Source organism: Haliotis rufescens, unplaced genomic scaffold, assembly GCF_023055435.1.
Source record: "Haliotis rufescens isolate VD_foot unplaced genomic scaffold, xgHalRufe1.0.p SCAF_16, whole genome shotgun sequence".
Taxonomy (NCBI): Eukaryota; Metazoa; Mollusca; class Gastropoda; order Lepetellida; family Haliotidae; genus Haliotis; species Haliotis rufescens.
Window position 1 is genome coordinate 23730797 of NW_025963846.1, and position 27342 is coordinate 23758138.

Consider the following 27342-nt stretch of genomic DNA (forward strand, 5'->3'; position numbering starts at 1 on the left):
TGATTGTCTCCCTTGACCGGAAGTGAAGCTGGTCAATTACATTGCAATGTCGTATTGTGAGGACACGAATTCAACGTCGGATTCAATGTGACGAATACTTTAACACCGTTTATGTCGAGATTTTGTATGGAGAAGATATTTTGGCAGCTTCAGATGCAAAACTAGATTTTAAAAAATAAAACTATGAGCCTACATAAGAAAAGCAGAGGCGGTGGGGTAGCCTAGTGGTTAAAGCGTTCGCTCGTCACGCCGAAGACCCGGGTTCGATTCCCGACATGGGTACAATGTGTGAAGCCCATTTCTGGTGTGCCCCGGCGTGATATTGCTGGATGGAATATTGCTAAAAGCGGCGTAAAACCATACTCACTCACTCAAGAAAAACACCTTGGTACAATGTAATTTTTGCTGGAGACAATTTTTTTATTGCTCAGCAGTCTGAAGCATAATAATGATTTTACGATTTTTCTCGGACAACTTTGTTTTCGATAAAATCCCAAGCCCACCCCAGAATATCAAATGGCCAGCCCCTAACATAGCATTCTAAACCCAGCATTAGCCCGGACTAGTACAGGCAGCCAAACACACACGTGCATGGACGTGCTTATATGACTGAAATAATCTTGAATGCTAATTTAAAACCTATTTCATCTCACCTCACAACGTCTGGACCTACACTGGAATCGGGTTCCTGACTGCACAGCGTCTTGTCACTCCTAAAGCTGTAGCCACATGATATCACTGAATGCTGATTAAAGCGGGGTTTAACCACCTACATTCGCTCCAATACATCCACCTCCCCGTGTTTAGTCTATGGCATACAGGGGCGGTGGGGTAGCCTAGTGGTTAAAGCATACGCTCGTCACGCCGGAGATCGGGGTTCGATTCCCCATATTGGTACAATGTGTGAAGTCCATTTCTGATGTCCATCGCGTGATATTGGTGGAATATTACTCAAACCGACGTAAACCATATTCACTCACTACCTCTAGGGAAAACATGCAATTTTGAGATTTTGCCTATACAATCTAAAAGTATTATCATATTCCAAGATTGTCAAAAACATCCTCATAGGTTGGCCTCGACATAGTTTTTTGTAGCTGACTTTTACTCGGTGGGATCCCCGCTAACCCGTCACGTCTGCTGCCAATTGACAGCGGACGGGGATGGGGTGTTTTCCCTCTCTGTCCGGTTTCGGCGGGTGTTGAGTCCATTGACAGATAGCGTGTCGGTTAATGAGTGACATGTTTTTGTTTGTTTTGTTTGTTGTTTAACGCCACACTCAGAGCAATATTACAGCTATATGACGGCGGTCTGTAAATAATCGAGTCTGGACCAGACAAACCAGTGATTGACATTATGAGCATCGATCCACGCAACTGGAATACGATGACATGCATCAACAAAGTCAGCGAGTCTGACCAACCGATCCCGTTAGTCGCCTTTTACGGCAAGCATGGGTTGCTGAAGACCTGTTCTACCCCGGATCTTTAAGGGTCGAGTTACCTGTGAAAACGTTCACTAACGTACACCCTTAAGGGTGGTGGGGGTCGGGGTGGTGGTGGGGCTGGTGTGTGTGTTGTGTTATTGTTATAAGCATTTCATGTAAATAGGAATCACTGCGTGTGTCTCATTTATATTACTGTACTATTTGTTAAATTTCTCACAGCATCAGTTGACTTGCACCCTTTGATGATCTCACCCCATCGATTCAGCGATTTGTGAGTTAATTTAACTCAGTCGACATGGAGCCTGCGAACCAGCGGTTAAAATGCAAACTTTAATATGCAAATCAGTAATTAAAATACGACATCGATATGTGAACCAGAGATTAAAATACGACATCGACATGTGAACCAGAGATTAAAATACGACATCGACATGTGAACCAGAGATTAAAATACGACATCGACATGTGAACCAGTAATTAAAATACGACATCGACATGTGAACCAGTAATTAAAATACGACATCGACATGTGAACCAGTAATTAAAATGTGAACCAGTAATTAAAATACGACATCGACATGTGAACCAGTAATTAAAATACGACATCGACATGTGAACCAGAGATTAAAATACGACATCGACATGTGAACCAGAGATTAAAATACGACATCGACATGTGAACCAGAGATTAAAATACGACATCGACATGTGAACCAGTAATTAAAATACGACATCGACATGTGAACCAGAGATTAAAATACGACATCGACATGTGAACCAGAGATTAAAATACGACATCGACATGTGAACCAGTAATTAAAATACGACATCGACATGTGAACCAGAGATTAAAATACGACATCGACATGTGAACCAGAGATTAAAATACGACATCGACATGTGAACCAGTAATTAAAATACGACATCGACATGTGAACCAGTAATTAAAATACGACATCGACATGTGAACCAGAGATTAAAATACGACATGAACATGTGAACCAGAGATTAAAATACGACATCGACATGTGAACCAGTAATTAAAATACGACATCGACATGTGATCCAGAGATTAAAATACGACATGGACATGTGAACCAGAGATTAAAATACGACATCGACATGTGAACCAGTAATTAAAATACGACATCGACATGTGAACCAGTAATTAAAATACGACATCGACATGTGAACCAGTAATTAAAATACCACATCGACATGTGAACCAGAGATTAAAATACCTCATCGACATGTGAACCAAAGACTGAAATATATCGACACGTGAACAAGAGATTGAAATACAACATGGGCATGTGAACAAGTGATTGAAATACGACATCGGCATGAAAACCAGAGATTAAAATACAAAATCGGCATGTGAACCAGAGATTGAAATACAAAATCGGCATGTGAACCAGAGATTGAAATACAAAATCGGCATGTGAACCAGTGATTGAAATACGACATGGGCATGTAAACCAGAGAATACCCGCGAAGATCCGGGGTAGAATAGGTCTTCAGCAACCCTTGCGTGCCATAAAAGGCGACTATTCTTGCCGTAAGAGGCGACTAACGGGATCGGGGGGTAAGGCTCGTTGGCTTGGTTGATGATGTCAATCACTGGATTGTCTGGTTCAGAATCGATTATGTACAGGCCGGCGTCGTATAGCTGGAACATTGCCGAGTACGCCATTAAACAACAAACAAACAAACACATTGAAATACGACATCGACATGTAAACCAGAGATTGGAATCAAGGCATCGATCAGTGCTACAGCTGGACACGGGGTCATAAGTTCAGCAAAGTCCAAGCTCGGGAGTTAGAAATCATTCATGTGATGGGCGTTTAACAGTATAAGTAAAGGACTCGTTGGCATCCCATGGCAACAGGGACGTATTGCATCACGCTTGGAGTGAGTGAGTGAGTTGGGTTTAACGCCGCTTTTAACAGTATTCCAGTCATATCACGGCGTGTCAGCTTAATGTGGGAGGAAAGCCCGAAATGATGCAGTTCTCAGACGTTTACCACTTCGGTGAAACCCAAGAGCACGGGTATGGTGCTGACAAACCCAGAAACATAATCGAAGCGAACCGGGATTCGAACCCACAAGAATATGTTTCTGGCGTGCCCAAGGGACGCTTGGAAGTGCTGCTCAACCAGATCAGTGGGTACACTGTGCGACAAGGTTGGGGGCCTTTACTCATGCTATTAACCACTGTTTGTTTCTAGTTCAGAAATCCTATGGACATGGTCAATACGTTGGTCTTAAGTACCTCATGTTTGTCGTAAATGCTATTTGAAATTTGGGATCTGGAGGTGACCCGATCAATGCTTATGCTTTGTCTGGGCAATATGCGAATACTTGAGGACACTGGTGATATAGCTGGCTTTTTGCTGACAGGCGGCCCTGGTGTAGACATAATTTTCAGAATAGGCAATGATGGTTCAGAATCGCCAATCATGTTTCAGACGCCAATCATGTTTCAGACTAGTCAATCACGATGTTTCAGACTAGTCTATCACGGTGTTTCAGGACAGTCAATCACGGTGTGTCAGACTTGTCTATCACGATGTTTCAGAATCGCCAATCATGTTTCAGACGCCAATCATGTTTCAGACTAGTCAATCACGATGTTTCAGACTAGTCTATCACGGTGTTTCAGGACAGTCAATCACGGTGTGTCAGACTTGTCTATCACGATGTTTCAGACTAGTCAATCACGATGTTTCAGACTAGTCTATCACGGTGTTTTAGAATAGTCAGTCACGGTGTGTCAGACTTGTCTATCACGATGTTTCAGACTAGTCAATCACGATGTTTCAGAACAGTCAATCACGGTGTTTCAGAATTGTCAGTCACAATGTTTCATACTAGTCTATCACGATGTTTAAGACTAGTTAATCACGATGTTTCAGAACAATTAATCACGCTTTTTCAGACTAGTCTATCACGATGTTTCAGACTAGTCTATCACGGTATTTCAGACTTGTCAATTACGGTGTGTCAGACTAGTCAATCACGATGTTTTAGACTAGTCAATTACGGTGTGTCAGACTAGTCAATCACGATGTTTCAGATAATTACGGTGTTTCAGACTAGCCAGTCACGATGTTTCAGAATAGTCAATCACGATGTTTCAGACTAGTCAATTACGGTGTGTCAGAATAGTCAATCACGATGTTTCAGACTAGTCAATTACGGTGTTTCAGACTAATCAATCACGATGTTTCAGAATAGTCAGTCACGATGTTTCAGAACAGTCAATCACGATGTTTCAGACTAGTCAATCACGATGTTTCAGACTAGTCAATTACGGTGTTTCAGACTAGTCAATCACGATGTTTCAGACTAGTCAATTACGGTGTTTCAGACTAGTCAATCACGATGTTTCAGAACAGTCAATCACGATGTTTCAGACTAGTCAATCACGATGTTTCAGAACAGTCAATCACGGTGTTTCAGACTAGCCGATGATGATTTTTCCTCCCCACGCAGACCAGCAAGACCTGCTCATCCAAACACTCGAAACTAACCGTCACCCTTACTTTTATCCCCACACTTCAAGACGCCAATGCGATGATAGGAAATCTATCCACACAAACGCCTATCAGTAACACCAGCCTCCCAGAGGGGGAACCTGTGCTCCTTGTCATCTCCGATCTCCTTCTCCAAGCATCGTTGTCAGGCTCACATCGATTCCATTAAGCCTCCCACAAATGCCCCAAGAAAATAATACCCCAAATCATCACCCGTTTGTCGCGTTGTCAGCTACTTCGTGTCGCTTCTGACAATATCACTTTTGAGCCCTGATAACCCGAAGATGCACCAAGGAAGCACCCTCCTCTCTTCCCCATCCCCGTTATCAGTGTCCATATTCTCCGAAAGCAAACCACTCACTATTCTGATAATGACCACTATTACGAAATTACCCGCTTCGTCCCAATTCCGGTCAATTTGCATGGACAGCTTTGATTGGCCAGAGCCACGGGACAGAGCGGCTGAAAAGCAACGCAAGCCTAATTGGTTCTACCATCTGCCATCCTTTACCGAGAATTAACAGCGTGTTGATTTTGTCGATGGATAAACCAGCCAGTGAATTTAGAGAGATCGATGACTCTGGATGTGTAGGACGCGGAGCTTCAGGTGTGCTGCCAGAGCATATAGTTACTGAGAGGATAATCTCTTACTGTCGGGGGACTCAAATCTCCGGCCCATAGTGAACGCAGGTGCTCGCTCGGCGCCCGGTTTCTGGAATTTCTCGACGCTGTACTGATTTGGAGCTGGTCCACCACCTGTAACAAAGTGAAGGTAAGTTAGGAACTTCATCGATGTATCTAAGCATGTAATGGATTAGTTTTGTAATGTACCTGATGGTAGTTTAGAATGAGGTAGGTCTCACGCGATTTGAAAATGTGACGAGAGACACTGGGATGTTTGAATGAAGTGCTGTACCGAACTACCAAACCGTTAGCCGACCGGTCTGGGTGTATGTATATAAGTTTTTAAGAAGTTTAATACTGCCAGTTTTTTCATTGATTGTTAGGAAGTATTACTCAAAGTTTCAAAAAAAATAATTTATTTTAAAGAGTTATTCAACATGGGAGCTTTGTACAGCTTCACTTCCCCGATACTTGAAACATATTGTACACTAAACTACGGTTATAACGAACTCAAAGGGACCACTAATTTTAGTTCGTTATAACCGTAGTTCGTTATAAGCATATATACAGCATAACGTCAGCAAATAGTCGGGACAAAAAAGTAGGTTCGTTATATCCGTCAGTTCGTTATAAGCGTGTTCGTTATAAACATAGTTTACTGTATTGACAAACGTGATTATATAACTGAGCACACAAAAGCTTAACCCCGTGTGGTTTGTTGAAAATTCATCACTAAAACTTTATCGAATAACAACACTAAAGTGGTCATTTCAAGATAAATAAAAAACAAGAATCCGTCAGTTTCCATCTACTGGTAGAATATACCGTTTTAAACCCTCAATGTTAACTTTTGATTTTATTTTACAAACTTTAACCGGATACGCGTGGAATCTTGGAATATTATAATAATCACTTTATCCCAAGAATACAGAATCCACGGATGGTCGGCAGAATTAGTGATTAAAAACAAACACTCCCCTTTGAAAAAATTGACATAAGCGTTCGGTGCATTACTTTCTAAAGCGCCACTCAACATTTATGTAACCACTTGGAGGAAGACACGACCCCACTCATGTGTTCCGCATCACCCCCCTCGCTGTTGTAATCACCACTAAAGATAGAAAATTAAATCTGTTCCGACGGCGGAAACAATTTAAGTCAATTCCAACGGTTGTAAAAGACTACAAAAATATCAAAGACGTGGACTCGAAGCGGGAGAGGCATACGTTATGCCGTGAACACAATCATCGTTCCTGAAAGAACAAGCACGATTGCCGTAAAAAGCGAAACTGGAACCGAAAATGGTAACTTGTGGTTGATGCGAAACAGGAGCGCCGCTCCCTGTCGTACACCACAGCCCTGGATGCGCCATGGGGTCGTGTTTAATCTGTGGGCCTTAATTACGACGGTAGTTTGTTAACATAAACATAAACAGCCACGCTCCTCTTCATCAGCGTGTGTTATCACCGATGCTTTTAATCACTCTAATTAGAGAAGCATGCGGGTCATTAAGTCACGATGCGCATCTTATGACGTACGCTCCATTAACCGATGAAAGTATTATTAGCCGTCATCACCTTGTTATTTATAAGGAAACTAAATGGCAATAGAATAATGATCAAACTGTTTGATGCTTTCTTAAGCAGATTCCGAGCCACTTGTTTTACCTTGTAAAACATAGATTGTTCATGATTATGACATGATTATCACTATCATTATGATTATGATTATCACTATCATATTGCTGGCAAGAGTTAAGTCCCAAATTTTGTCTTTGAATTGAGACATCCAATTTACGTTCCCTTTTCATTAAACGTTTATTGAGACTGTTTATGAAGCTTTGGCTATTTATTATGATGAACATGATTATAAAAACGCCGTCAAAGTCGAATTACAAAAATTATACGCTTTTGTAAGAAGATACTTATTACCTATGAAAGGAAGGCTGTTGAGGTTGTCTAACTCATCGTAGCTAAGAAACGGTTTTGAGTTTCAAATATCTACATGTCTAAAAGTCCAGGCTTAATGGCATGTTTGCATTAATAAATAGCTTAAGTGAAACTAAAAATGATATGTGACGGGCTTGGGGCAATCAAGTCTAGAAGTGGTATTTTGATTACTAATATTTATGTAGTAGTGTCCTATCCATCCCCGATCGATGAAGATTCCGGGGTAGAATAGGCCTTCATCAACCCATGTTTGCCGTAAGAGGTGACTATGCTTGTACTAACAGGCGACTAACGGGATCGGGTGGTCAGGCTCGCTGACTTGGTTGATGCATGTCATCGTATTCCAATTGTGTGGATCGCGTGGACGTCAATCCATGGATTGTTTGGTTCAGACTCGATTATTTACAGAATGCCGTCATATAGCTGAAATATATTGCTGAGTGCGTCGTTAAACGACAAACAGACAGACAGACAATCAATCACCGGGGTTATGTTCAGATATATTTTGATAAGCAAGTTTTCCAAACAACAACAGACCAACAACAACAACAACAACAACAACAACAACAACAACAACAGACCAAAGTCCCTAATCCCACCAGTCTACAGCTAACAAACACTGTTTAAACGACCTTCTGCTTGGTAGACGAAATGTTACTCAGTTCGCTTGTCGCGCATTAAAGTCGGGTTTAAATCTCACAGGCTACAAGTCTACTTCTGATTTCTTGAGGCGGCACGGGTGGCCCAGTCGTCTAAGGCGCCGCGATTCGCAGCGCAGAGTTGCGTCCCTTGGGCACGCCAGAAACCTATGATTGTGGTTCGAATCCCGGTTCGCCCCAATTATGTTTCTAGGTTTGTCAGCACCATACCCGTGCTCGTGGGTTTTCACCGAAGTGGTAAACGTCTGAGACCTGCATCACTTCGAGCTTTCCTCCCACATTAAGCTGACACGCCGTGATATGACTGGAATACTGTTAAAAGCGGCGTTAAACCCAACTCACTCACGCACTCTGATTTCTTGACGTCATATGGCTTCAGTGCAGCTTGGAGCATTTCAAAACCTTACTCACCCATGCGATTATACTTATACAAAAAATGAAAATAAAAATAATCCGAACATATTACACTAGCCTTTCAGTGCCCATAAACATGTATGATCTGATTATCAGTGAAACCCGTTGATCCAGGCAGTACCCTTCACGGTGTAAATGTACGGATTAACACATCTCCGGATAATCGAATCATGGGATTTTGCATAATGTACCCATACTGATAGATATTCGTCCCGGAGGAGATTCCGACTAAGTCCGGTTCCCTGTACCTCGAAAACAGCACATCTTGTAGTGGGTGAGTTTGATTTAACTCCGCTTTGTAAGGTATTCCAGTTATATCACAGCGCGTCAGCTGCAGGATGCTAGTCGTTGACGTTTACCATTTTGGTGAAATCCTCAAGCATGGGTATGGTACTGACAAACCTAGGAACATGACAATGGCGAATCTGGCATTCGAACCCATGGTCATAGGGTTCTGGCACGTCTAAGGGACGTAACTCGGCGCAGCAGATCGCGGCGCCTTAAACAACTAGCCTACCCTTCTTGTCCATCCAAATCTATAAATTATTGCAAGGTGATTTAAACACATGCAATAAAGATATTCAAAGTTTTATTGCTTAGACGAATAATATCAAACTAAATGCAATTAATAACATATTTCAGGAATAGTAATTTAAAACCAGTCGAAAGATTTAAGATTATTTTTCAAACTCCGAAGGCTTATGAGAAGCGTTTGTTCATTGGCTGGGGTATGGGTAACCAAATACCTAGAATATCACGTGATCTGTTTTCTAGCCTGGTTAATGTTTAACTGTCTTCCCAGCGTAGAGTGACCTGTTGACACGGCAACACCGAGCCACCAGCTGTGGCCGGCTGATCGCAACAATCGCTACACCGCCATCTGGTGGTGTGAAGAAGCGCAGACGGACAAACATCGTGCTTTGACATCACAAATAAACAAAAGTCATGTTGTTGTATAGATCACATTCATTATGTCTGTGGCATATACAGTGTACTACGGGTATAACGAATTCAAAAGGGCTGCTAATTTTAGTTCGTTATAACCGAAATTCGTTATAAGCATATTTTCAGCACATATACAGCAAATGGCCGGGACATAAATAAAACCCAATTCGTTTTATTCCTCAGTTCGTTATAAGCGTGTTCGTCATAAACGTAGTTTACTGTACATGGACCGCCTAAGTCAGACCGCCGTCTTAGAGCTGGAATATATATAGCGGCCTGGATCGTTGCTCATTATATCAATCACTGGTTTGTCTGGGGTAGTTTCGATCAACAAACAAAAAATCATAACCTAAGATTATGCCATCGTGATTAAATAATGTCGTCATCAAACAGAAACAGAAACATAAGGTTATGGTTCTTTCTTGTAAACGAGTGTAACTTGATTAGCGACCGCCTACGTGGTCTAGTGGGTACAGCGTCTGCCCTTAGAGCGGAAGGCTGGTGGTGATTCGATCTCCTGGCCGCGTTATACAAAAAGACGTGAAAAATGGTACTTCTTGTTATCCTGCTTGGCGCTCGGAACTAAGGGGATATAAGACTGGTCGGTATGGCGGGTGATCGGGTAGCCTAGTGGTTAACGCGTTCGCTCGTCACGCCCAAGACCCGGGTTCGAATCCCGACATGGGTACACTGTGTGAAGCCCATTTCTGGTGTCCCCCGCCGTGATATTGCTGGAATATTGCTAAAAGCGGCGTAAAACCACACTCACTCACTCAGAATGGTATGGCACAACAAAACCGCCATCAGTTTGGACATGCACGCACGGGTCGCTATTTACGTTCATTCATCCTGAACGCGACGTTATAAACCATCTTCAAGGTTCATTATGCAGGTTTAAAACGACGTTCTGACACAATACATGGTATCTCACATTACATTAAAATACTAGCTTCTGATTGGTTAAGGAGTGGTCATATATATTTCATGTAGCCTGCTGAGAAATCAATCGGAACACACCTTAGATAATGTGCTTATCTGTATACGTATCGTTGAGCTGAAATGAAGCGATGTTTATCCGAATGCATTCGGTAAAGGGAAGTAACTCGGTTTGTTGTCTGAAGCTGTCAAAATGACTGAATCAAAGCATTTTACTCAGTGAAGAGGGGGGAAGGCAATCATTGTACGGTACTTAAACCTTCTGGGCAGCGCCTTCGATTATCTTCGGTGGTAAAACCCTCACACCAGGTCACCGAACCTTACCACCCGATCCCGTCAGTCGCCTCTTACGACTAGCATGGGTTGCTGAAGACCTATTTTCACCCGGAGTTTCACGTTTTTTTTTATATGGATGGGTAATGGGATGATGGAGAGTGAGTGGATGGATGGGTAGTGGAAGGATGGGTAATGGATGAATGGATAGATGGTGAGTGAGTGAGTATAGTTTGACGCCGCTTTTAGCAATATTCCAGCAATATCGCGGCGGGGGACACCAGAAATGGGCTTTGCACATTGTACCCATGTGGGAAATCGAACCCGGGTCTTCGGCACTATGAGCGAACGCTTTAACCACTAGGCTACCCGAGCGCCCGGTTATGTGAAGGAGTGTGGATGTATGGCTAGAGTGGACGATAGACAATGAATCGATGTTGTGTGATGTTTGTTTGTTTGTTGTTTAAAGCCGCACTCAGCAGTATTCCATCTATAAGACGGCGGTCTGTATATAATCGAGTATGGGCCAGACAATCCAGTGATTGACATAATGAGCATCGATCCACGCAATTGAGATACGATGACATGCATCAACCAAGTCAGCGAGCTGACCACCCAATCCATTAGTCCCCACTTACAGCAAGCATTGACGTTTTTAACGGCAAGCATGGGTTGCTGAAGACCTATTCTACCCCGGATCTTCACGGGGATTGTTGTGTGATGGAGGGTAATGGATGGATGCATGTGAGAAGAAGGATTATTTCTGAGCAATAACTGTTACCTCATAAAACATGTTTCAATAACAAATACAACAACAGGTGGTCTGATCGATATCTCCAGAATGTTCTCGTTTTGTTTGAGCGGCAACAGACAAAACATGTTACATCATATAACACATGTTATCTCACCATCGCGTCCAATAAGCCCGTGCAGCATCACGTGATGTTGATGTAGCGGACGGACGCTGTCCAGGATGTTAACCTTATCAAAAATCCAGTGTTGAAAATGATGCAGAGAGCTCGTTCTGTTTTCATAATGTTGTTTGGTTATTTGTTTTGTTATTTGTTTAACGCCGCAGTCAGCAATATTCCAATGATTGACATCATAAGCATCGATCCACGCAATTGGGATCCAGGGTAGAATAGGTCAGCCGTCACATAGTTGAGCATCGATCCATGCAATTGGGATCCGGGGTAGAATAGACAGCCGTCACATAGCTGGAATATTTCGTTAACAACAAACCACACACATACCCTCATGTATTCAGTCACTGTTTCTCCTCATTCAGATTGTTTACGACCCGTGAAGATGCGGGGTAGAATAGGTCTTCAGCAACCCAAGCTTGCCGTAAAAGGTGACTATGCTTGTCGTAAAAGGCGACTAACGGGATCGGGTGGTCAGGTTCGCTGAGTTGGTTGATGCATGTCATCGATCCCAATTGCGTGAATCGATGCTCATGATATTAATAACTTGATTGTCTGGTCCAGACTCGATTATTTTACAGACCGCCGTCATATAGCTGGAATATTGCTGAGTGCGGCGTTAAACAACAAACAAACAACCAACAGACATGGAACAAAGCACTTTATATATGGTAATCAATGACTCGGTTGCCCTCCTACTCCAAATGCAACGAACAACTGCCCTATTTCATGTTAATGTCAATTACGAACAACGGTGTGTTGATTATGCAATACAGGATGAAAGAATTGCGAAGGGCGTGTTGGTTACAGCATACACGACCGTTTGTTATGACAAGGCTAAAGAAACTGACATGACCTTTTGGGGAAATGGTCTTCAAAGGAGTTGTCATCGGCAGGATATGAGCATCAGTGTCCAGGATGGCATGTTTCACGTCAACTACATGTTAGAAAGTCAGGCATGATTGAGATAACACGCTTTTTATTCTTGTTAGATAGGCTTTCCGTTATGTACCGTGAGGCATGATACAAATGTGTGTGTGTGTGTGCGTTGGGGGGGAGGGGGGGGGGGGGGGCGGCACGGGTGGCCCAGTCGTCTAAGGCGCCGCGATTCGCTGTGCAGAGTTGCGTCCCTTGGGCACGCCAGATACCTGTGATTGTGGGTTCGAATCCCGGTTCGCCCCAATTATGTTTCTAGGTTTGTCAGCACCATACCCGTGCTCGTGGGTTTCACCGAAGTGGTAAACGTCTGAGACCTGCATCACTTCGGGCTTTCCTCCCACATTAAGCTGACACGCCGTGATATAACTGGAATGATAACTGATAGAAATGTGAGTGAGTATGGTTTTACGCCGCTATTAGCGATATCCCAGCAGTATAACGGCGAGGGACACCAGAAATGGGCTTCACGAAGTGAACCTATGTGGGGAATCTCTTTGCAGAGTTGTTCCCCTTGGGTACGCCCAAAACCTATTATCCCATGATTGTGAGTTCGAATCCCAGTTCGCCCCGATTATGATACTAGGTTTGCTCGTGGGTTTCACCAAAGTGGTAAACGTCTAAGACCTGCATCACCTCGTGCCTTCCTCCCACAAGAAGCTGGCACGCCGTGATTAACTGGAATACTGTTTAAAGCGACGTTAAACCCAAAACTCACTCACTCACTCTCTAACACATACTATAACAGGTTTTACTCGCAAAGCCTCGGGTTATTAACAGGCTGCCATGACATATACCTAGACTATTGTCTCATTAATCAGTTTAAATGTTTGCCATAACGATATTCATTCATCGATCTAAACCTACAGGAAATCCTTTGCCCAGTTATGAGCTGCAGTTATCTCCCCTGTGCACCACCAATAAATAACGGTAAATATTAACCTTGTTCCTCAATTATCTTTTATATGGCAGTCTTTTATTAACACCTTCGTGCTCTCAAAAAGCTATAATGTGTACATTCTGCTGGATACTTAACAAGCGGTTGACATTTACCACAACTTCAGTACAAGTAATTCTACTTTGGGGCCTAACAAGTTAAAGAACCAGCCCCATTTGAGTCTGTTTAACTTCATCATATTTCGATGCTACGCTTATTGAAGAACAAGAAATGTGTTTCCAGATAGATATTCTCTGTATGAAAATCGATCAACGGTTAACCAGCCCCGACCGAGCATATTCAAAACACATCTCCGCATTAGGCGAAAATTAGGTTCCGACAGTTCTCGACAATGAAGTTTCCGATGAAGGTAATTGGTAAATCGTGTAGCCGATGTTGCGAAGCCGGCGTTCCTCAGAGGATGTTGTCGCCCACGTTGTCGTGAGCAACACACATGTAACCCTTGACTTAATATTCATGCTCGAGTACAAGTTATAACGATTGGAAGATGGGCCCGGAACACGAGGAAGATAATGTGTACATTAAAACCCATGGCACATATTATTGTGCGCATTACTGGAGATTGCTGACAGATTTGGCTAATTCTTGACGTTTCCAAGACGCTGAGATTACGGAAGTTATTGAAAATTCTTCATTACACCATGTTCGTGGCAGTGCCTGAAGACGTAATAGACCTACTTTTTTACCGTTTCTGTCTGAAGTCCAATCTGTTGTTATTTTATGGTCATACACGAAAAGACACGCAATGTCTGGTACCCACAGAGTTCCTTTCGTCATAGACTAAGTATACGTACTTAATAATAGACCGCCTCCGTGGTCTAATGGTAGAGCTTCCGCCCGGAGAGCGGAAGGTCCGGGGTTCGATCCCCGACCGCGTCATACCAAAAGACGTTAAAAGATGGTACTTGTTGTTACCCTGTTGTTACCCTCGGCATTAAGGGGCTAAAACAAGGACTGGTCGGCTCGGGGTCAGTATACTGTGTCTGAGTGGGGTATTCATGTTAAACTGCGGCATGGTATCTCAGTGAGCTAGCAATATGAATCGGCATCAGTCCGGACTAGTACATGCAGCCACACACACACACGTGCATGCACGTCGCTATAGAAGTGCAATAATCTTGGACGCGACGTTGAACCCCATTTCACCTCACCTCGCCTATTTTATAATATCAATCCACAAACTAAAAAGGAAAATCTAAATGCTTAATTGACAACAATGCTTAATTTCTGAGAGCTGGGGCAATCTAGGCATGAGTTGGATTCACTTTTAATTGATTCTCTAGGGTCTGGGAGACCATTACTACTAGGGCGATGGTCTGATGTGGGTACTCCGCTTGTACCGAACTATTGGAATGTACTGTAGTTTGCGGAGACTTCGAGTTCGTTCGAGCGATCTTATGTATGACAGCCGCCTCTATCCGTGGCAAAATAGCATATATATATATATATATATATATATATATATATATATATATATATATTAAAACGAACACAATTCATTGTACGGTAGTTACAGATCCATGACAGGTACACTATAGTTCAAAATAAACACCCCAGCTATCCCGCATGAGGCGCGACAATACGACGTTTGTGGAGCTTAAACGTGTCCTAACGTGTCAAACATGACGCGATCGGGGGAAAGTATATTTTGAATATAAGTGTATCTACTGCTGTACGTACATAAGTACAATAATCTTGAACACAAAGTTAAACCCCGTTTCACATCAACCACATTCAATTAAAAACTTAAAATAAATAAAAAAGTTATATATTATTAATTACTAATTACAGTAAAGTACGGTTATAACGAACTCAAGGGGACTACTAATTTTAGTTCGTTATAACCGTAGTTCGTTATAAGCATATATACAGAATAACTACAGCAAATATTCGGGACCAAAAAAGTAAGTTCGTTATATCCGTCAGTTCGTTATAAGCGTGTTCGTTATAACCGTAGTTTACTGTATTATTATTATTATTATTATTATTATTATTATTATTATTAAGGACTGCACTGGGTCAGCGTGCGTTTGTTAGATATATCAACGACAAATCGAAATGGTGCCATTAACTAAACAACTGGAACGGAGTTGATATAGTTGTGTGTGCTTTGTAAGGGCAAGTCGTAAGCGTCCATTACCATTAAATACAAGAGTTGACACATTAGCAATGAGAAATATGAACGTGCTGATTGTTTAGGATTGATGGTATAATTTAGTCAGAGCTTTCTCATTGTTATTTCCTCATATCCTCCGTATAACTGATTGCACAAAACAATTACTGGAAAGGTTGAATAAACATAAGCAAATATTTGACAAGCGATAGGACAAATGAGAGAAAACGTCGCATTATTAATTTAACGTCATTCGACGTGCTGGCAGCTATATCGGCCTACTGGGCGCTTTCATGTTGTATTTTCAGAGATATAATTAATATTGACATCTTTTTGAGTGCGCGGATGAAAATGACGTCATGCTCCGCTTGCGTTTCCGGTGTAGACCGCAGAATGGTTGACGATAAACTGTCTTGAGCTTAATGTCATCTTTCAAACTGTGCAGCGATCTGAGGGAATATGATGATGATAATATTGACACAGAGCAAATGTAATTTATTGACAATTTGATTGGCGTTAAGTGGGTGCAACTCTACAATAATGCATTGGTTCATATTCGTAATATTTATTCTCATCGAACAGACACAGTTTATATATTACGCTATATGATTCATTTAACAGTAGCACAAAAGCTTTTAGATAGTGACATATTTAACGTCAATCGATACATTGATATAAAATATCGATCACTGATACTGGTACCATGCCAGAATTGATTGTTGGATAGAATCTCTTTTCGTTTTGTTTTAATGTTCCACTTTTTGTTTCAACCGATTGCAAAAATGGCTGAGAATTCTCAAGCGTGATCAGGCGGAGTTCTTGTACTTTTAGCAACTCTGGATAATCAATAATTTTGATCTAAGAATCATTCCAGAACAAAGGGTGAAGTGGGCCACTTGGAAGAATTATATCCACTTCAAAGGTGTCCATTTCCCTGTGTTTGGTATCTTCAAGTATACATCTAAAGAATTCTTCAGTACTGAACATGGAAATGTCTCTTTTACCTCTCGCTCACAACTGATCTGAATCAGTTATCAAACAAATGTATAATTCAGCACACCAAAATTATTTTTAACATACCTGCTTACGAAACACTCAATTATGGTTTATGTGTGTTTTATTGACGCGATGATCGATCAGAGCGCCGATTATACCCCACAAATACATCAAGGTCTAGTAAAGATGGAGGAAAAGAACAGACTTTACTTCAACCACATGTCCGATGCACTATAAAGATGGTTCCCATAGCAACAAGAGAAGTCATGCAGTACAATGGACGATGTCAACACAATTCCTGTTATTGGCGTAATGAGGCCCTGGTAGATATTGTGAAGAAAATGTCAACATAACATAGGTAATAGCCATCTATAATCCTTAATTTTTAAAGTTTTAGCTGTGATAGTATCACATTCCAAGGAAATAATGATTGGTATTTTTTTTCATCGTGCACTTAATCGTGGACGTATGATAACCCGTATGACAAGCACCGTGTGATAACCCCTGATATCATGTACGTATGATAACCCGTATGCCATGCACCGTATGATAACCCGTCTGTCATGTACGTGTGATAACCCGAATGTCATGTACATATGATAACCCGAATGTCTTCTACGTGTAATAACCCGAATGTCATGTACGTATGATAACCCGTATGCCATGTACGTATGATAACCCGAATGTCATGTATGTATGATAATCCGTATAACAAACACTGTGTGATAACCCGAATGTCATGTACGTATGATAACCCGTATGCCATGCACCGTATGATAACCCGAATGTCATGTACGTGTGATTACCCGAATTTCATGTACATATGATAACCCGAATGTCATGTACGTGTGATAACCCGAATGTTTTGTACGTATGATAACCCGAATGTCATGTACGTATGATAACCCGACTGTCTTGTACGTATGATAACCCGTATGCCATGCACCGTATGATAACCCGTCTTTCATGCACCGTATGATAATCCGAATGTCATGTACGTGTGATAACCCGAATGTTTTGTACGTATGATAACCCGAATATCATGTACGTATGATAACCCGAATGTCTTGTACGTATGATAACCCGTATGCCATGCACCGTATGATAATCCGTATAACAAACACTGTGTGAAAACCCCTTATGTGATGTACGTATGATAAGCCGTCCATCACGCACCGTATAACCGCATTTCATGTACGTATTACCCGCATTTCAAGCACCGTATGATAACCCACATGTCAAGCACCGTATGATAACCCCGTATACCATGCACCGTATGATAACCCGCATGTCATGTACGTCTGATAACCCGCATGTCATGTACGTCTGATAACCCGCATGTCATGTACGTGTGATAATCCGCATGTCAAGCACCGTGTGATAACCCGCATGTCATGTACGTCTGATAACCCGCATGTCATGTACGTCTGATAACTCGCATGTCATGTACGTGTGATAACCCGCATGTCAAGCACCGTGTGATAACCCGCATGTCATGTGCGTCTGATAACCCGCATGTCATGTACGTCTGATAACCCGCATGTCATGTGCGTCTGATAACCCGCATGTCATGTGCGTGTGATAACCCGCATGTCATGAGCGTGTGATAACCCGCATGTCAAGCACCGTGTGATAACCCTTATGTCATGTGCGTATGGTAACCTGTATAGTAGGTTTTTAAAATAAGATCGATATCAGTGAGTCCGGCCGGACCATATATAACCACCTTGAGTGGTGATAGTTGGTCCGGGAGGACTATTCGTCACTTGGACGAGCTCTCATTTGCATCCTACCTGTACTCCGCCTATCAAACAGCGATAATGAAGTTTATGTATCACCGTATTCCATATCACCTTATCTACCCGCGCCTGGTTGACCTATTGAACTATTTATCAAACTATACACTTACAGTGTACAACTTCTTATCAAAACAAGACCGCCTCCGTGGTCTAGTGGTAGAGCGTCCGCCCGGAGAGCGGAAGGTCCGGGGTCCGATCCCCGGCCACGTCATACCAAAAGACGTTAAAAGATGGTACTTGTTGTTACCCTGTCTGGCGCTCGGCATAAGGGGCTAAAGCAAGGACTAGTCGGCTCGGAGTCAGTATACTGTGTCTGAGTGGGGTATTCATGTTAAACTGTAGCATGGTATCTCAGTTAGCTAGCACTATAAATCGGCATCGGTCCGGACTAGTACAAGCAGCCACACAAACACACACACGTACATGCACGTCGCTATATAAGTGCAATAATCTTGGACGCGACGTTAAACCCCATTTAACCTCACCTTATCAAAACAAGCACACACGAAAACATCAATAGAGCAACACGGGGTCATTAGGTATATTATCAATATGACCCCGACCCAGGCCCACCTGAATCCACGTGGGTGGACGGTAATGAAGACTGACAGCGTTATATGACGAACATGCTTTCAATACATTGATACTATGATTGTGGGAGACAACTGGGGCAGGAGTAATCAATGGATCCGTTAGTTCACTGGGTGAGACGAGCTGAGCAGTTCCGCCCCCACTGCGTTAACGGCGCTGGGGACGCTAGAAACTTTGAGCAGGCCGACCCAGTTATGTCGAAAGTCTAGGGGAGGGCCGTCACGTGGTGTTTCTCAAGAGTTTGTGACCTCATCATGTTGGTAAATTTGGATACTTAGACATAAAACAGGTTGAATTCGTTTAGGGCTTCGGGGCATTAAGTGCAGTGTTATGTCGCGCTGGCTTTCTGCGTAAGAGAACCGTAGACTAATGCGTCAGTACCGGGTTCGAGTCTGTGGTTGACGTAATTTTACTTGGTGAGGTGAGGTGAAATGGGGTTTAACGTCGCGTCCAAGATTATTGCACTTATATAGCGACGTGCATGTACGTGTGTGTGTTTGTTTGGCTGCTTGTACTAGTCCGGACTGATGCCAATTTATAGTGCTAGCTCACTGAGATACCATGCCGCAGTTTAACATGAATACCCCACTCAGACACAGTATACTGACTCCGAGCCGACCAGTCCTTGTTTTAGCCTCTTAATGCCGAGCGCCAGACAGGGTAACAACAAGTACCATCTTTTAACGTCTTTTGGTATGACGCGGGCGGGGATCGAACCCCGGCCCTTACGCTCTCCGGGCGGACGCTCTACCATTAGACCACGGAGGCGGTCCCCAATAATTTTACTTGGAGACGAAGACGTTAAACAGTTTGAGATTATTTAGAGTGAGTGAGTGAGTCAGTTGGGTTTAACGCCGCTTTTAACAGTATTCCAGTTATATCGCGGCGCGTCGGCTTAATGTTGGAGGAAAGCCCGAAGTGATGCAGGTCTCGGACGTTTACCAGTTGGGTGAAACCCACGAGCACGGGTATGGTGCTGACAAACCTAGAAACATAATCGGGACGAACCGGGATTCGAATCCACAATCACAGCGAATCACGGCGCCTTAGACGACTGGGCCATCTGTGCCCCCGAGATCATTAAGAACCAGAATATGCAGCGTTTTATTACAATTATTATAACTTTTGTCTACGCTGTTTTGTTTATTTGTTCGTTGTTTAACGCCGTTCTCATCCATATTCTAGGTACATGACAGTTGCCTGCAATAACATGAACCTTGAATATACAAACCAGTGATTGATATTGTGAGCACGGGATAAGACGACCAAGAGACCGCGCCCGATTCTCGATTCATTTATCGCCCCTTACAACAAGCATGTATGTTTCTTGGGACCTATTCTGGACCCTGGTCTTTTGGATCAGTCCCGGAATGGGTATGTTGTTAAATTAGAACAGTTTGGGTTATCATAAATATGCTTTGCACTTCGAACTCATAAAAAGCGTGTAGACATGATGTGTGAATGTGTGGGCGTCCGCTATTGTGCTTTCAGTCTCTCTTACATACACCGGGGTCACGGGTGGCCCAGTCGTCTAAGGCGCCGCGATTCGCTGTGCAGAGTTGCGTCCCTGGACACGCCAGAAACCTATGATTGTGGGTTCGAATCCCGGTTCGCCCCGATTATGTTTCTAGGTTTGTCAGCACCATACCCGTGCTCGTGGGTTTCACCGAAGTGGTAATCGTCCGAGACCTGCATCACTTCGGGCTTTCCTCCCACATTAAGCTGACACGCCGTGATATAACTGGAATACTGTTAAAAGCGGCGTTAAACCCAACTCACTCACCCACTCACTCTTACATAAACCAGAGCCTATACTCGTACCCTTTTTAGCTCTGAAATTGTTTGTTCGTTTGTTTGTCATTTAACGCCACATTCTGCAATATTCCAGCTATATGAAGGTGGTCTGTAAATAATTGAGTCTGGACCAGACAAGCCAGTGATCGATGTCATGAGCATCGATTCACGCAATTGGGATACGATGACATGCATCAACCAAGTCAGCGAGCCTGACCCCCCGATCCCGTTAGTCGTCTCTTATGACAAGCACAGTCAACTTTCACGGCAAGCATGGGTTGCTGAAGACCTATTCTAACCCGAATCTTCACGGGTGAGCTCTGAAATTAAGAGAGGTGAGGGGGAACATTGTGTTTAAAGCGTTCGCTTGTCATGCACATTGCGTGAAGCCCATTTTTCAGTTAGAGCTACAAAATCATATTTTTTGTATTTATGCGCCTGAATATTTCTTAAAGAAAAACACCTTGCATCAAGCTATTTTTTTGTGGCAGTCACTTTCATACTTTTCAACAGTCTGAAGAAAAATGACATTTTTCAAGAATTTTCAGGGATAACAAAAAGTAAGAAAAGTACAAACGCAACACCAGACAATCATGGTAAGCCACTTAATCTTTTTTACCTTTCTGGCGATTAGTTCGTCGTGACCCCATCGAAAAAGCAGGATCGTCGTTGTTTTGGGTCTCCTTTCTCACGTTGTACTTGCCAGGCCCGGGGCTCACCGTCGGGTATGCTGCAAAAAGAGGAAAATGACAATTACAGGAACGTGGTGATTATGTGTTGTTGATTTCGGCATCAGTTTGGGCATCTTCTCGGGTCATCAATATATGGACGCGACCGCCAACGCTTTCTTAGGAGACCAGCCGTAAGCCACAATATTCTTTGATGGAATAATATGAATGGTATACCATTGTCATTCTATCTGCAAGGGGCGGTTGGGTAGCCTTGTGGTCAAAGCGTTCACGCCTAAGGTCCGGGTTCGATTCCCCACATGGGTATAATGTGTGAAGCCCTTTTCTGGCGTCCATTATTGATGGAACATTGCGGCGTGAAACTATACTCAGTCACAAACTACAATGATGTATGACATATTTGTGGTTAGAGACAGGATACCTAAATGGTCACTGCTTCAATAAATACTTTTTTCTCTGTGTGAGTGAGTATTGTTTTACGCCGCTTTTAGCAATATTCCGGCAATATCACGGCGGGGGACACCAGAAATGGTTAGCACACATTGTACCCATGTCGGGAATCAAACCTTGAGTCTTCGGCGTGGCGAGCAAACACTTTAACCACTAGGCTACCCAACCCCCCCTCGGCCCCTCTAAAATGAGGAGCCAATCAGTTTTTTTAGGACATTCGGCCTGTCTAGCAATCCTTGGCCATAAACTTGAGGCAAGACAATTTTACAAATTTTACAAATTTTCCTGTATTTACTGGAACAAAGTACTTTGTAATGTTCGGTCCCAAACGAAAAGGGGATTTAGGGGCATCTTGGGTAGTATACTCCCCAGGAAGCTGAGAATGGAATTTGAGAGCGGATCTAGAAAGGTGTGTGAGGGTGTTTGGGGGAAGAAACAAAATACCACGGTGGAATGACGGGCATTGCAGTGGCGCGTTTGCTAATTTGTTTTCTTTTTGACAACTCGTCTGAATCATCGTATGTTTGAACTTATGACTGATACATATTTCTAAAGTAAATCAAGAACATCGCCCACCCCATTTGGTTTATCCTGTCATTAATACCACGATAATCTGATGTTGTAAACTCTCCAATTCAAGTGACCGCCTCCGTGGTCTAGTGGTAGAGCGTCCGCCCGGAGAGTGGAAGGTCCAGGGTTCGATCCCGGGCCGCGTCATACAAAAAGACGTTAAAAGATTGTACTTGTTGTTACCCTGTCTGGCGCTCGGCATTAAGGGGCTAAAACAAGAACTGGTCGGCTCGGAGTCAGTATACTGTGTCTGAGTGGGGTATTCATGTTAAACTGCGGCATGGTATCTCAGTGAGCTAGCACTATAAATCGGCATCAGTCCGGACTAGTACAAGCAACCACACAAACACACACACACACGTACATGCACGTCGCTATATAAGTGCAATAATCTTGGACGCGACATTAAACCCAATTTCACCTCACCTCACCTCACCTCTAATTTAGGGAGACCACACACAGAAGCCACTTATCGTTACCTGTTCCACGAACCATATTATGACAAGGGGATATTAAATGCTAAATAGAACTTGATATTTGTTAGACACAAAAAGGATTGTGACTCAAGTTCTTAAATACTTTAAAAAATAGATTGAAGTACCCCCTCCCTAAGAAGCATGTCTTGGCAATTATTTAGCATTGCCGTTTCCTAAATGCAGTGGAATCTAAACGCACCGTTTGACTCTTTCTCCACAGCATTTATGCTTATTTTCGCTGACGATTTTTTTCAGTCTGTATCTCTCTAATTTATGTTTTCGGTTATTACAGATTACGAGTTGAGCCCACAACATGTTGCACTATTGAATAATGTGACATCTGAATAACGCTGATAAAAGGGGAGCCGATCCCATCTCAACATGGCTGTCGTGTTCCCGCGATACCACGGGAGATTTACTCACTGCTATGCTACCCAATCCATATTACGATACCGGGTACTTGAAGTGTGTTTGGGTTTGTGACGACAATTACAGCGTCTAATGCACGTTAGATGACCAGAGAGCTCTGAGCTCTATTGGGGCTTTAGAACTTGTCCACTCAGCAGTTTCTGTTTATAGCGGACACTTACAATAACGGAAATTCATTGATTTATAAAGCGTTCTTACTGATCCCTATAGGCAGCCGGTTGCATCCTTTCTGCCGTCAGTGCGTTATTATTAAAATGTGGGTGACCTAAGTCAACTGAGGTTAACGCTGTGGCACATGTCTGGCAACCAGGGCTGATTAGGTTCAACCTGAGTTAACTAGTGTTATTCAACGATTTACTTAGGGCAGAACCTGAAATAGAAAACCTAAATCGGGAACTTTATTCAAAATGGCTGTCGATAAACATACTATGGCTCTGTGAAATACGTGTGATAGATGGGGCACGGGTGGCCCAGTCGTCTAAGGCGCCACGATTAGCTGTGCAGAATTGCATCCCTTGGGCTAGCCAGATACCTAGGATTGTGGGTTCGAATCCCGGTTCGCCCCGATTATGTTTCTAGGTTTGTCAGCACCATACCCGTGCTCGTGGGTTTCACCGAAGTGGTAAACGTCTGAGACCTGCATCAATTCGGGCTTTCCTCCCACATTAAGCTAACACGCCATGATATAACTGGAATACTGTTAAAAGCGGCGTTAAACCCAACTCACTCACTCACTCACGTGTGATAGGATAAAACAAAGCTATGAGGGTCAGCAAGTGTTTTTGTTTGCTTGTCAAACCTGCCATTGAACCTCTTCTATCTACAGTAAACTACGGTTATAACGAACTCAAATTAAAGGGACTACTTATTTAAGTTCGTTATAACCGTAGTTCGTCATAAGCATACACACAGTATATACAGCTAATGGCCGGGGCCAAAAACAGTTCCTTATATCGGTCAGTTCGTTATAAGCGAACTCGTGAAGATCCGGGGTAGAATGGGTCTTCAGCAACCATCTTTGCCGTAAAAGGCGACTATGCTTGTCGTAAGAGGCGACTTACGGGATCGGGTGGTCAGGCTCGCTGACTCGGTTATACAAACGTTATAAGCGTGTTCGTTATGAACATAGTTTACTGTAATGCATGTTATACAAAATATTGCGCAGAACACCAAACTGAGATCCAAAATCAACATCTATTTTTTATTATTGATTCCAAAGTATGTATATCAACAATCGATATTTACTTTTCCCTGATGTATATCATGAATATACTTCCTCCATATATGTATGTTCTATAAATGCCTTGTTATTTATATTCATAACAATGCTTTTATTCATGATAGAATCAATCAATAAAACTGATCAGCTTTAACAGGGTGCCGTTGTTCAGAGCGATCTTAGCGTTAACATTGACTTACGACAGTCGTAGCGCTAAGGTTGTTTTGTACAATGGCACCCAGGGGATCTGTCGGTTTCGGAAACTCTGGTCAATCGAAGTATGACGTCAATCAGTTGAAATGTGCTAGCATTGGTCAACCAAAGTTAAAATCGGCCATTCTTTGGTCAACCTGTTTTGACCAGGCCGTCCAGGGTTTTGGAATCGGACGCGAGCAGAATGGGTGTGATCTGGTTGGTCTTAGGGGGACGTAATCTGGCATCACCAGACACTTTATATCGTAGCCAGGGGCAGTCGGGTAGCCTAGTGGTTAAAGCCTTCGCTCGTCACGCCGAAGACCCGGGTTCGATTCCCGACATGTGTACAATGTGTGAAGCCCATTTCTGGGGTCCCCCGCCGTGATATTGCTGGAACATTGCTAAAAGCGGCGTAAAACCATAGTCACTCACTCACTTATATCGTAGCCTTGGCTCGCCAGTTGGATGGAGACTCCATCTACGCCACGATCACGATAGTCCTGCACATGACTGGGGAATTTATATGCTTATTAGATAATTTTTTACTAAAAGCCTAAGTAAGTCTACATCAAACTAAACCAAGTCTATTTTCCAACGAAAACGGCAGAGGAAGAAAGGTTTTATTATAAAAATATATTTTCAAGAAATGTTTTCAAAGATTAGTGTTACTCTAGATCACATTGCCAACACTCCAATGCCAAAGGTTTATCGACCTTCGCCATTCTCCCCTTGTTATTTCAGCGCGATACGTGCTTACAAACATGAGCGGGTATTATTTTATATTGTTGCCTTCATAAAAAAACACAATTACGACTGAGAGTAAATGGCAATGCATATGCCAGATCACGTTATCTCAAGGCCAGGCAGGACGCAACTGTGGACGTGGATATGCTTTCAAAGAGGCTGTAACTGCCTGCATGTCGGGTGACCAGGATGCAGCACGGCGACTGCATTCAAGTAGCTTCACTGGCACCAAATCACAAGTATGGCTGGCATTGTCCAAATGTTTGTGCTTAGGTCACGATGCCAGAATCTTTGAAATCTTTTTATTTGAAATGTGTTTATTTCTGAACTGTAGGCCAAAGGCCCGTAGAACAAGTAACATGATACTGATGCTAGAATCGACCGTGAAGATCCGGGGTGGAATAGGTCTTCAGCAACCCATGCTTGTCCTGAAAGGCGACTATGCTTGTCGTAATAGGCGACTAACGGGATCGGGTATCAGGCTCGCTGACTTGGTTGAAGCATGTCATCGTATTCCAATTGCATGGATCGATGCTCATGACGTAAATCACTGGATTGACTGGTCCAGACTTGATTATTTAGAGACTGCCGTCATATAGCTGGAATATTGCTGAGTGTGGCGTTAAACGACAAACAAACAAACATTATGCTAGAACCTAGTTCATAACCCTTAGGCGAAGGTCAGGGTTGAATTTTAACCTTTAATTAACCTCCCTCCCTTTTTAAGTTCTGATGATTTTAATTGATGGTAAATATATTTCATTTGTCAGTGGCCCGGTAGTCTGAGGGGTAGATATTCGCTGTGCAGAGTTGCATCCCTTAATAGTGTCAGGATCTGCTGATCCCAAATTCCTTTTTGGATAATTGGACGTCAGCACAATACCCGTGCTCGTGGGTTTCTCTATGCAGAGTTGTGCGTGTTGATCTACGACCTGCATCAGCTTAGGGTTTCTTCCAACGCAAAATTGGCGCGCCGTGATATTACTGAAATATTGTTCGAAGTGGCATCAAACCCAACCAACTCACTAATTTGTAAGATTTATGCGATTTTTTAAAATAATATCTTCTAGAAAACATCAAACTGCATCACACCCCAGTTGACGTAGAGGGGAATGTCCGAGTAACTCTCCATTCCTTAAAAATAATGGAGCAGAGGCCCTGCAGGGGCCGAGGCCTATTATTTTTAAGGAATGGAGAGTTACGAGGATATTCCCCTACTTAAAACTCATCCCTACTTTTACAAAAATATTCTGAAGTTGAAAATATTTGAAAAATTCAAATGCTGCTTCAAGATAATGTACAGTTGACAAGCAACTCTCCATTCCTGAAAAATAATGGAGCGTTCAAACAATAGAATGACGTCACAGATGTGTTTTAATGATACGTCAAGCCTAAGTTCATTACGGGGAAAAAAGAAAAAGAAAAACAAAAAGGTCATTACGGGAATGAGATTGAGGAACTTTGAAGAAATGGTGTCTACAAATTACATTGGACAAGCCTTTGCTGCGTGTCAAATGGGATTAGTGATTTATCCCCACAAGCAGGTCTCAGGAGGGTTGTATTGAAGAAGATGAGATTCGTATAAACAACTAGACTCTGCACACCCTCATGGTTCCTCCCTGGAGAGGTCGGACACGCGATAAATGCAGCAGTCTCGCGAGACAACGTGAGAGC

At 42.8% G+C, this 27342-nt stretch overlaps 2 protein-coding genes across 3 annotated transcripts in view; one reads left to right on the top strand and one right to left on the bottom strand.

Moving 5' to 3' along the window:
- Positions 1-27342, bottom strand: part of LOC124133829 — a 74825-nt gene that overhangs the window by 15641 nt on the left and 31842 nt on the right. The window contains exons 11-12 of the mRNA XM_046498367.2: positions 21516-21626; positions 5638-5742 (exon numbers count right to left, since the gene is read on the bottom strand). Coding sequence (XP_046354323.1) covers positions 5638-5742; positions 21516-21626 — 216 coding nt within the window. The remainder of the gene's footprint in view (positions 1-5637; positions 5743-21515; positions 21627-27342) is intronic.
- The window catches only part of LOC124133830 (orexin receptor type 2-like), a 156599-nt gene continuing 134887 nt past the window's right edge, over positions 5631-27342 (top strand). For both annotated transcript variants that reach the window (XM_046498370.2, XM_046498369.2), the window contains exon 1: positions 5631-5758. The gene's annotated coding sequence lies outside the window, so the exon portion shown is untranslated. The remainder of the gene's footprint in view (positions 5759-27342) is intronic.